We start from the raw sequence: 12,558 nt of genomic DNA, 5'->3' as shown, positions 1-12,558 counted from the left end.
GGAATTTTCTCTTTTAAATACTAGGATATGTTGTGATAATGACATGAATTCAGTTCCTTGGTACCTAGGAACTTGAATTTCTAATTTGTCCTATTCCGAACCTAGGTGGCCCCCAATTTGTCTAAAATATCTCATCCTAAAAGAATATGAGACATTCTGGCACATATCAGAAAGAGTGTTTTAAGAGTTTTGATCCTATTTCACAAGTCAAAGGATCCAGAAACTTTCTGTGTCTCCTTTTCCTGAGATTCCTTTCATATTACAATTTTTTTTAAAGTTCTTTTTTAAAGATTTTATTTATTTATTTGACAGACAGAGATCACAAGTAGGCAGAGAGGCAGGCAGAGAGAGAGGAGTAAGCAGGCTCCCCGCTGAGCAGAGAGCCCAATGTGGGGCTCGATCCCAGGACCCTGGGATCATGACCTGAGCCGAAGGCAGAGGCTTTAACCCACTGAGCCACCCAGGCGCCCCTCATATTACAATTTTTGTTAGAAAGGCTACCCTTCTGGGTGTTGAGTGCAGAGAAAGTAACTCCAGTATCAAGTAAAAACTCAAACTACTTCCCTCCCACTGCCCAGGTTACTCAGGGCTTCTTGTGGGAGATGAGAATCTAATGGTCCAAGACCAGTTGGGGAGCCTTGTGGCCCTATCATATCTCATCTTCAGTGAGGGACAGCCAAAATAATTGCGCTTTGCCCTTCTTTCTGTTCCGGGAGTGGTTTGGGCAGTCCTGTTTCCAGTACTCTTCCTGGTTACAATGTGCCCATTGATTGGACCCCAGCTTTGTTGGTGGTCTCTTGGTCGTCTCTTGGTCCCATGAAGGGGGCTTGGGGCACTCACTCATGAGTATCATCTTTTCCTCTCCCAGGTACTTCGTGTAGGCTGGAGAGCTCCCACCGAAAGAACAACTTGTCTTCTCATCTTCTGGTCTTCTTTTATATCCTCCATCACATCCAGTTATGGAACACCTTGAAAGATAGTTCTGGAAGCTGAGCAGGGTTAGTATCTGCACTTATGCCAATTTTGGAGTTTCCTTTGGCTGTCGGGAACAGTTTGAGATATGAAATAGGTTGTTAAGGGCCATTCAACTACCCTGAACCTCAGGGTCCCAGTTTGTATTTCGTCTTAGGCAATTTTGTAGCCTTTCCAAAAAGGCCGATGGATCCCATAATTTGGACCAGGAGATCTACTTACCTCCTTCATACCTTTTAAAAGAAGCCCTCAATAATGGCCAAAGTGTTCTCTCTCATTGTGGGAGTTGGGATCCCCCTCAGGGTCAGTTTTTAGCATTGCCTCCTCATTTGGTCTCTGAGAACTTGATCCTGGCTGAATTTTTTTTATTAGCTTCCTGTCTGGCCTCTACTAACACAGTAAACTTTTCTTCTGCTATTAAGAGAGTGGTGAGCAAAGCTTGCATATCTTTCCAGATGGGTTGTGGGTAGAAAAGATATCCTCTGTTAAATGTATAAATCAATCAGGTCAGCCCATAATAACCCTTTAGTGTGTGCCTTACAGTTATACAGGTCTGAGGTAAAAAATGGGACATGCACATTAACGAGACACCCATCTCCATCAGGTACCCATCTCAATGGCAATATTCCCATCCCTGGCTTAAAATAGGTCCATAATCTGGTAGTGCTATCTGACAAGGGAGGATAAAAGGATGCTGGAGACATGGAGGAAGGCTTTGGGAGTGTTTGCAAAGGATTAGAGCCTGGTGCTCATGAAGCTGGGATAGCTGAGGCCCAAGTAGCAGAGAAATAAGGCGGAGGCTTATTACAATTTAACGGTTTGGAGGAGGAGTTGGAGATGGGGACAAAGATTACCCGACCCACCAGAGTACAGGGCGCATTTTTAGGGTTTTCAGTTCTACCTTCATTTCACAAATCTTAAACTTCCTTTGCAACCCTTCGTTTTGATATAATGCCATAAAGCACTGACCGTATGACCCATTTTTCTTTCCTTTTTTTTTTTTTTTTTTACAAAATAAGCTCAACTGTAGTGTCATAGTAAAATTTAAAGTCCCATTTTCTGGCCACTTCTCTTCATCCTCTAGAGTCTATTATTGTGGCCAGGTTATGTTAAAGAGGAAAGTCATCTGTTCTGGGATTAAAGGAAGGTAGTCAAATACTTTCCATTTCTGGAGGCTACAGCCCAACAGAGGCTTTCCTTCAGGGTGGAATTGTCCCTCCCATAATCTGGAATTCCTTCTTAGGGTCTCCTCTCTCCCTCTCTCAAGGTAACTTTCAGTGTTATTGGTGACACAGGTGCCATACAGCCTTACCCACAATACGTATGAGACTCGTTTGACTTAAATCCAAGCCCACAAGGAGAGTGGGTTAATGCTAAGGTAATCCAAGTGGGTCTGGGTAGTTGTGCCTTGAGGAGCAGTGGCCTGATGCATAGGCTGCCTCTTTGAGCCCCTCAACGTCCACCTAGTCCTGAAGGATTTACTTGGGGAATGGCTCAGGGAGAATCTGGTTTAGATTCAGTAACTCAAGGCACACCTGTCTTTTTAAGAGGAAAAACAAACCAGGAACAGTGTCAGATGTCCCCAACCAATGTTAACAGGTCAAACAGATAAGATGAAGGTATCCTTCACCCTTGCTCATTCTAAACTAGTCTCGTTTGGGCCACTTCCCATCTGCCAGGCCAAAGCATTCAGCCTCTGAATGGCCAGCTTGTGTTATCCTTTGCCACCGGGGATGTCTGGACTCGACTATAAAGAGCGTTTAATCCCCTGCAGTGTTGATCGGAGAGGCCGTGTTCTTCACTGACTGTCGACCTGCCAGGCTTTGTGAGACAACTCAAAGAAAATACTCTTAGAGTAGTGCCATAGGATTGGCACCATTTAGTTCTGTGGAGAGATTCTCAGCTAGAGGCTTGGATTGGCCACAGTCTCTTTAAGGGAGCCGCAACACCAGTTCAGCAGCACAAGCCCCAAGAAAGGAGAGCCCCCCCTCCAAGGATTCCATCCCCCAGTCCTGGCTAATTGAATGGGTTAGCCCAGAAGGACTGCTGGTTCTCACTGCTCTGTCCTTTGAAAACCAGGTAACCAGAGGGCAGAACTTCAGAGGGAGAACAGTCCCATCTGGGTTGCCAAATTTGTGAGCAAATTGCTCCTTGGTGTGTCCTAGAACTACATCAGGTGGGGTTGTTGCACAAAGTAAAATTTATTTGAAGCAAGTAAGGAGGTTGTGGGTAACTTCCAAAGCCCTGACTCTCCAATCAGGGGTGGATGGTTCTTTTGTTTAGGGTTAGGATGAATATTTACGTAGGGAAACCTTGTCATTGTATGTAGAGGTGAGCATAAGGTCAAGCTTATGTCTTAAGGAAACATGCTTATACATACAGTGTATATTAATAAGTGAGACTGGTGTTCCTTTTTGGTCAGAGATTTCAGTATTACAATGAGGTAGAGGTGGCTCCATGGTGCATCTGCACAGGTGAGAGTAGGAGGTTAAGCTCCAGCTGGTCTGGGTGGTCTGGGCTGGGTGGGGGTTTCATCAGGGCAGTGGCCTGAAGGGTGGTTTCAGTTTCAATTTGTGTTAAGAGATAAGCCAGAAAGAAAAGCTAAAGGACAAATGTGACAGAGGTAGGTACAAGTAGGTGGGCTGTGAAGGTCAGGTTTTGGGATCTAGTTGGAGACACCTAACTGCCATGTTTAACCCTTTATATTTAATGTTATTACTGACTTGGTTATATTTATGCCCACCATTTTGCTAGACTTCCCTTGTGTATTTCATGTCTTTTTCTTTTGTTTGTCACTTTACTGCCGCCTTTTGTATTAAGTGGATATTCTTTACATTTTCCTTTGATGAATTTAAGTAAATTGTTTTAGAACAGTTTCTAGATTTATAGGCTTAAGATCAGTATAATGCAGAGATTCTGTTAGAGGCAATTAGCCGGGTTCTAACAGGAGGCCAGGAGGCCATCCACAAAGAAGTCACAGGCAGCTGTGGGGAAAGTCGGGGACCTGAGCTGGCATCACTCCAAAACAAAGCTACAAGAAAGCTGGATTCAATCAAGATAGATCCGTGAAGGCGGGTGCCATGACCGGAGAGACTCCTGACCAAATAAGAAGGGGGAAAAAACCTTGCTTCTAAGAAATCCCCACCCCACATAATGAATATTCTACTCCCTAGTTAACAACTGTCATAAAAGAGAAACCCAGTCTCCCAACACCCACACTTCTTGAGCACGCTCGCTCTCTCTTGTTCTCAAATCTTGAGAGAGTCATTTCACTTTAAAATAATAAACTTCCCCACTCTGTTGTGTCTGGCCTTGAGTTCTTCTCGTGGCTGAGATCAGGAACCTTTGAGGACATCTTTGGGATGGGCGTGGTTGAAGTCCCCTAGCCCAGGGTCTTCTCTAACCCTAACCCTAACCAGTTCACCCAATGACGACTCTGTAGACGCTACATTAATTTCCTCTATTTTTAACATTTAAAATTAGTATGGTATGTTTGTCCCAATTAATGAACCACTATAGTGCATATGTTTTCATATTTCCTCAGTTTCTCTGTAATGTTCTTTTTTCTGTTCTGGGTTCCTTTCTAGGATACTGCATTACATTTAGTAGCTGTTTGCTTAAGCTCCTCATGGCTGTGATCATACTCAAAACTCATGACTTCCTAAGTAATTTCCTTCTTTTCACTGGATTCTGTGTTCTTGAGACTATTTATCTCTCAGTATGGTAAAAATCCTAAAAATGGTATGCTGTTCCACACTTCTTCCTGGCTGTGCTTGGTGACATTATGTTGGTAGTCTGGAATTGGTCATGGCAGGAGTATTTGTGCATCTGAATTGGCAACTAAAAGTTGAGGGTTTTGTGGGTTTTTTTTTTTTTTTAAGATTTTATTTATTTATTTGACACAGAGAGATCACAAGTAGGCAGAGAGGCAGGCAGAGAGAGAGAGGAGGAAGCAGGCTGTCGGCAGAGCAGAGAGCCCGACGTGGGGCTTGATCCCAGAACCCTGGGATCATGACCTGAGCCGAAGGCAGAGGCTTTAACCCACTGAGCCACCCAGGCGCCCCGTGGGGTTTTTTTTTTGGGGGGGGGCTTTTTATTTTGTTTTGGGGGTTTTTTTTGGTTTGTTTTTTTGTGTTTTTTTTGAGAGGCTGCTCATAAATATTTGAGTCAATTGGTATTACCTCTGTGTGGCCATTCCCTCTCTTTTTACCTGCTGGTATGAAGAGTATCTGTAGGAAAGGGGCTGGAGGGGAGGCAGGATCATTTATGACTCATCTCTGTTCTGTTATTTCTCAGTTGTATCTTCACATGTCTTCATGCTTCTTTGAGAAAAGCAGAAAATGAACAAACCCCAGGTGAGTCGTTTTTTGTTTTTTACTTCCTACTTTGTTACATTAGCTCTTATGAATAAGATATAACCTTTAAAATGTAAATGTAGAAATAGATAAATGTCAACTTTGGGAGAAATACAGAGTAGCAGGTTAGTAGCGGGGCTAAGGGGCTGTTGTGGTGATGACCTTCAAGTACTTAATGTTGAAATTGTCAGTGCTGAGCTATACATTTGTCTCTGATAGCAATAGCAAACATTATTATAAGAAGTGCAATGAAAGTGAGAATAACCCATAATGATTTTTTTAATTAATTAATTTATTTATTTGATAGAGATCACAAGTAGGCAGAGAGGCAGGCAGAGAGAGGAAGGGAAGCAGGCTCCCTGCTGAGCAGAGAGCCTGATGCAAGGCTTGATCCCAGGACCCTGGGATCATGACCTGAGCAGAAGGCAGAGGCCTTAACCCACTGAGCCACCCAGGCGCCCCTGATTTTTTTTTTTTTTAAGATTTCATTTATTTATTTAACAGAGAGAGAGATAGAGAGGGAACACAAGCAGGGGAGCGGGAGAGGGAGAAGCAGGCTTCCCGCTGAGTAGGGAGCCCAACATGGGACCCAATCCCAGCACCCTGGGATCATGACCTGAGCTGAAGGCAGACGCTTGACAACTGAGCCTCCCAGGCACCCCAAACGATAATGATTCTTAATGAGACAGAAAGATTTTCCTGAAATTGTGGGGTGGCATGTTTTACAGATGTCACTTAGGTTTTGTTCAAGGATGGTGTTGTTTAGGACTTCTTTATTCTTTCCAGTAATCTTCTTCTGTTGATTACTGAGAGAAATATTGAAGTGTCCAACTGTATTAATTTTTTTAAAAGATTTTATTTATTTATTTGACAGACAGAGATCACAGGTAGGCAAAGTGGGGGCGGGGGGGAGCAGTCTCCCTGCTAAGTAGAGAACCTGATGCTGGGCTTGATCCTAGGACCCTGGGATCATTACCTGAGCTGAAGGCAGAGGCTTAACCCACTGAGTCACCCAGGTGTCCCATTCAACTGTATTAATTTTTGTCTGTTTTTCCTTTCAGTCCTATCAGTTTTTACCTCTTATATTTTGAAGTTGCTTTGTTAGGTACATGTACATTTAATTTTATCTTGGAAAATAGACCATTTGTCATTAATATAATGTGAATGTGCCTATTTATCTTCGATAGTATCTCTTAATATATAGTCTGTTCTGTCTGATACTAATGCAGCTACTCCAGCTTCTTTGGATTATTTATGTAATATTTCTTTATTCTTTTTCTTTTAACTTACATATTTTTATAATTAAAGTGAGTTTCTTGTAGGCAGTATATAATTGGTCCTGTTTTTTAACCCCATCTGATGATCTGTCTAGTTTGATTGGAATACTCTATTTAAAAATTGGTTATTGATATGGTAGAGTAAAATCTTCCATTTTGCTAGCTATTTTTCTATTCTATTCTTTCTTTTTTCTTTAAATTTGTTTTCTGTTATTCCGTTTTATCATTGCTATCGTCTTATTTTATTTGAAGATTTTATTTATTTGACAGAGAGAGTGCACGCACACAGGCATGGGGAGCAGCAGGCAGAGGGAGAAGCAAGTTCCCCGATGAGCAGAGAGCCCGATGTGGGGCTTGATCCCAGGACTCTGGGATCATGACCTAAACCTGAGCTGAAGGCAGACGCTTAACCACCTGAGTCACCTAGGCATTCCTTGACTTATTATTTATACCCTCCTTTTTTACTTTTAAAATAGTTAGCAAAAGACTTATAATAGCCATTTTTAATTAATCAGAGCCTCCCTTCAAATATTATACCACATGATGTTATAGTATAACAACCTTATAGCAGTATATTCCCAGTTCTTCTTTCCTGTCCTTTGTGTTCTTGCACCATACATTTTACGTTAACATGTGCTATATACAGATAATACAGTACTACTATTTATGATTTAGACAGTTATCTTTTAGAATAAGGATTGGCAACCTGAAGCCCATGGGTGAAATTCAGCTCCCTATCTGCTTTTACAAATTGAGTTTCCTGGGAACACAGCCTCATGCTTTCTTCTGTGTATTGTCTGGGGCTACCTTCACAATACAGTTTTTACTATCTAGTTCATTACAGAAAAAAATTTCTAACCTTTGCTTTAGAACACTTAAAAATTGGGATGGGAGGAATTAACTTAAATTTTCCTTTTTTATTCTGTTTCTATTACTCTTCATTTTTATGTGTAGATTCAAGTTTCATTGGCACCATATTCCTTTAATATCTCTTGCAGAGTAGTTCTGCTGATAAAGAATTGCTTAAATTTTTGTTTTTCTGGGAAGGCATTATTTCTTTTTTTTTTTTAAGATTTTATTTATGTATATGACAGAGAGTGAGAGTACAAGCAAGGGGAAGGCCAGAGGTAGAGGGAAAAGCAGGCTCTCTGTCATATACAGAGCCATATACAGAGCAGGGAGCCAGGCATGGAGCTTGATCCCAGGACCCCAAGATCATGACCTGAGCCGAAAGCAGATGCTTAACTGACTGAGCCACCAAGGCGCCCCTGTTTCTTCATTTTTGAAGATGTTTTCAATAAATAATTCTTGGTTGAAGTTATTTTGTGTGGGGGGTGTTTGCTTTTGTTTTGTAGTTTTGAAATATTTTTAACTTTTAATAAAGTATTGTTGACAAATTAGTTTTAGATGTAAAACAGAGTGACCTATTATATAACATGAAATGCTCATCACTGTAAATAAATTACAGTATTTTTGAGTATATTTCTTGGGCTGTACATTTCATTCTCATGACTTATCTATGTTACAGTTGGGAAGTTTGTACTTCTTAATCTGCTTCATTAATCTCTCCCACTTCCCCTCCCCTGTACTCTTCGCAACCACCAGTTAGTTCTGTGTTTATGGGTCTGTTTCTCTCTTTCATTGTTATGAGTCTGTTTCTGTTTTGCTGCTGTTTTCTCATTTGTTTTATTTTTCAGATTCTAAATTATATTTCATTTACATTTAGTTTCTCTCTTGTTGTTTTTCTCTCTTGTTATGAGTCTGTTTCTCTTTTGCTGTTGTTTGCTCATTTGTTTTATTTTTCAGATTCTAAATGTAAGTGAAATATAAATGAAATTATATGAATTTGTTTTTGTCTGATTTCACTTAACATAATACCCTCTAGGTTCATCCATGTCACAAATGGCAAGCTCCAGTTCTTTTTCATGGCTGAATAATATTCCATTCAGCCTTGTCCATTTTTATCCATTAATCTCTATCTTTATCCATTAATCTATCAGTAGACACTATTGCTGCTCCTATATCTGGGCTATTGTAAATAAATACAGGGATGCATATATCTTTGAATTAGTATTTTTGTTTTCTTTGTATGAAAACCCAATAGTGGAATTACTGGGTCATATTAAATATTAATTTAATATAATATATTAATGTTATATTAATATATTACTTTGGTGGGGAGCCTTCATACTGTTTATCGTGGTGGGAGCAACACCTACTTTCCCACCATTCTGCCCACTTTTTAATTGGGTTATTTGGGTTTTTTTTGTTGTTTTTTTTAATGCTTGTGTGAATGCTTTATATATTTTGGATATTAACTCCTTCTCAGACATGTCATTGCAGATATTTTCTCCCATTCATTAGATTTCCTTTTCATCTTGTTGATGGTTTCATTCATTGTGCGGAAGCTTTTCAGTTTGATATATTCCTGTTTATTTTTGCCTTTGTTTCCCTTGTACGAAGAGACTGATTCAGAAAAGTATTACAGAGGTTGGTATCCAAGAGATTACTACCTATATTTTCTTTTCAGAGTTTTATGGTTTCAAATTTTACATTTAGGTCTTAAATCTATTTTGAGATTATTTTTGTAGTGTAAGAAAGTGGCCCAATTTCATGCTTATGCATGTAGCTCTCCAGTTTTCCCAGCACCATTTATTGAAGAGAGTGTCTTTTTTCTCCATTATATATTCTTGCCTCCATTGTCATTGATTAATTGTTTTTCTCTCTCTCTCTCTTTATGTGTGTATGTATTTTTTTTCTGGACTCACAGTTCTGTTCCATTGACCTATGTATGTATTTCTGCAACAGTATCATACTGTTTTCATTATTGTAACTTTGTAGTATTTATGGAAATTTAGGATTGTGATACCTCAAGCTTTGTTGTTCTTTCACAGTATTGCTTTGGCTATTTGAGGTCTTTTATGGTTCCATACAAATTTTAGGATGTTTTTGTTCCAGTTCTGTGAAAAACACTCTTGGTATTTTGATAGGGATTGCAGATCTGTAGACTTCAATCTATAGATTGCTTTGTGTAATATGGACATTTTAATTTTAACAATATTGCTTCTTCCAGTCTATGAGGATAGTATATCTTTCAATTTATTTGTGTTGCCTTCAGTTTCTTTCATTAATACCTTAAATTTTTAGAATACTAGTCTTTTACATTTTAAGTTAAATTTATTTCTAGGTATTTTATTCTCTGATATAGTTGTAAACAGTATTTTAAAAATGTCTTTTTCTGCTCTTTTTTATTAGGGTATAGAAACAGAACAGATTTCTGTATCGATTTTGTATCCTACAACTTTACGGAATTCATTTATTAGGCCTAATATTTTTTTGGTGGAGTCTTTAGGTTTTTCTATATATAGTATGATGTCATTTGAAATACAGTTTTACTTGGACATTATCAACTCAGATGTCTTTTATTTCTTTTTCTTCTCTGATTGCCATGGCTAAGGATGCCAGTATTATGTTGAATAAAAGTGGTTAAGAGTGGATATCCTTGTATGTTCCTGATCTTGGGGAACAGGTTTCAGCTTTTTACCATTGAATATGACATTGATAGATTTGTGTATATTGAACCATCCTTCCATTACTGGAATAAATCCCACTTGATCCTGGTGAATTTTTTTTTTTTTTTATGTATGTATGTATGTTGGATTTGGTTGGCTAATATTTTGTTGAGGATTTTTGCATCTGTCTTCCTGAGGGATATTGATATATAATTTTCTTTTGTAGTGACTTTCGATTTCCTGTGAGAGTAATGCTGGCTTCATAGAGTAAGTTAAGAAGCATTCCTTCCTCTTCTGTGTTCTGAAATAATTTAAAAATGATAGGTATTAACTCTTTAAATCCTTGGTAGAAGTCACCTGCAAAGCCATCTGGTCCTAGACATTTTTTGTTGGGAGTTTTCTTATTACCAGTTCAATTTTATTTCTAGTAATTGTGTTTTTTTTCCCCCAGATTTTTCTATTTCTTCGTGATTCAGTCTCAGAAGAGACTATGTTCTAGGAATTTATCCATTTTTTTCTAGTTTGCCAATGTAATTTTTTTTTTTTAAAGATTTTATTTATTTATTGGACAGAGAGAGAGATCACAAGTAGGCAGAGAGGCAGGCAGAGAGAGAGGAGGAAGCAGGCTCCCGGCGGAGCAGAGAGCCCGATGCGGGGCTCGATCCCAGGACCCTGAGATCATGACCTGAGCCGAAGGCAGCGGCTTAATCCACTGAGCCACCCAGGCGCCCCTGTAATTTTTTTTATCGTAATCTCTTTAACAGTCCTTTGTACTTCCATGGTGTCAATTTTAACTAATTCTCTCTCATTTCTGATTTTATATGTTTGTGTCCTCTCACTTTTTTTCTTGATTAATCTGGCTAAAGTTTTATCAATTTTGTTTATCTTCTTGGAAGGCCAGCTCTAGCCTCATTGATCTTTTCTTTGTTCTTTCTTTTGTCATCTCTCTTTCATTTCTTTCTGATCTTTATTTCCTTCTCTCTCTCTCTCTTTTTTTTCTTTTTAGAGAAAAGAAGGGGGAGGAAGATGCAGAGGGACAGAGAGAGAGAGCATCTGAAGTAGACTTCTTGCTGAATGCAGAGCCCAACACAGGGCTCACTACCTGAGCTTCAGTCAAGACTCAGATGCTTAACTGACTGAACCATGCAGGCACCCCTATTATTTATTTCTTTGTGCTAACTTCGGGTTTTGGTTTTTGTTTTTCTAGTTCCTTTTGGTGTAAGGTTAGATCATGTATTTGAGTTATTTCTTGTTTTTGATGTAGGTCTTGAGCTCTGTAAATTTCCTTTAATACTGCTTTTATTCCGTCTCTAAGACTGTTGTGTTTTCATTTTCTTTTCACTTCTCTCCAGATATTTCTTGATTTTCTCTTTGATTTCTTCATTGACCCATTCATTTTCCCTTTTTTTTTTAAATAAACATACAATGTATTTTTATCCCCAGGGGTACAGGTCTGTGAATCACCAGGTTTACACACTTCACAACACTCACGATAGCACATACCCTCCCCAATGTCCATAACCCCCTCCCAACCCCACCTCCCCCCAGCAACCCCCAGTTTGTTTTGTGAGATTAAGAGTCATTTATGGTTTGTCTTGACCCATTCATTTTTAAGTAACATGTTATTTAGGTTTAGATTTAGATTTCTACATATTTGTATTTCTTCTAGTTTTTTTCTTGTAATCGATTTCTAGTTTTGTCCCATTGTGGTTGTTTTTCATCTCTTACTGTGTTCCCATTTCTAGATTTCCATTTGGTTCTCTCTGCTGAAATTATCCATTTGATTTTGCATGTCTTATACCTTTTGAGTTTTAACATACATTAGAGTCTTTAACATAAAGTTATAATTACTTAAAATCCTGTTGGATAGTTTCAACATCTATGTAATATCTATTTCTGATGGTTACTTTGTATCTTTGTAGTATTTTATTAGTTTCTTTCCTTTTCATATGTTTTGTAATTTTTTTTTCTTTTTATTTATTTTTTCAGTGTAACAGTATTCATTCTTTTTGCACAACACCCAGTGCTCCATGCAAAACGTGCCCTCCCCATTACCCACCACCTGTTCCCCCAACCTCCCACCCCTGACCCTTCAAAACCCTCAGGTTGTTTTTCAGAGTACATAGTCTCTTATGGTTCGCCTCCCCTCCCCAATGTCCATAGCCCGCTCCCCCTCTCCCAATCCCACCTCCCCCCAGCAACCCCCAGTTTGTTTTGTGAGATTAAGAGTCATTTATGGTTTGTCTCCCTCCCAATCCCATCTTGTTTCATTTACTCTTCTCCTATCCCCCTACCCCCCCCATGTTGCTTCTCCGTGTCCTCATATCAGGGAGATCATATGATAGTTGTCTTTCTCCGATTGACTTATTTCACTAAGCATGATACGCTCTAGTTCCATCCACGTCGTCGCAAATGGCATGATTTCATTTCTTTTGATGGCTG

General features: G+C 39.2%; 1 protein-coding gene across 4 annotated transcripts in view; it reads left to right on the top strand.

The window, feature by feature from the left end:
- Positions 1 to 12,558, top strand: part of LOC123955440 (zinc finger protein 260-like) — a 34,908-nt gene that overhangs the window by 3,815 nt on the left and 18,535 nt on the right. The window contains exons 2-4 of one of the 4 annotated variants that reach the window (XM_046027488.1): positions 869 to 998; positions 5,269 to 5,327; positions 10,343 to 10,383. Coding sequence is in view for 2 of the 4 variants with exons in the window: in XM_046027486.1 (XP_045883442.1) it covers positions 5,313 to 5,327 (15 nt within the window). In the remaining 2 variants the exon portion in view is untranslated. The remainder of the gene's footprint in view (positions 1 to 868; positions 999 to 5,268; positions 5,328 to 10,342; positions 10,384 to 12,558) is intronic. The other 3 variants (XM_046027489.1, XM_046027486.1, XM_046027487.1) reach the window with 3 other exon arrangements.

This window comes from Meles meles, chromosome 13 (genome assembly GCF_922984935.1).
Source record: "Meles meles chromosome 13, mMelMel3.1 paternal haplotype, whole genome shotgun sequence".
NCBI lineage: Eukaryota > Metazoa > Chordata > Mammalia > Carnivora > Mustelidae > Meles > Meles meles.
This window is presented reverse-complemented; position numbering and strand designations above follow the sequence as displayed.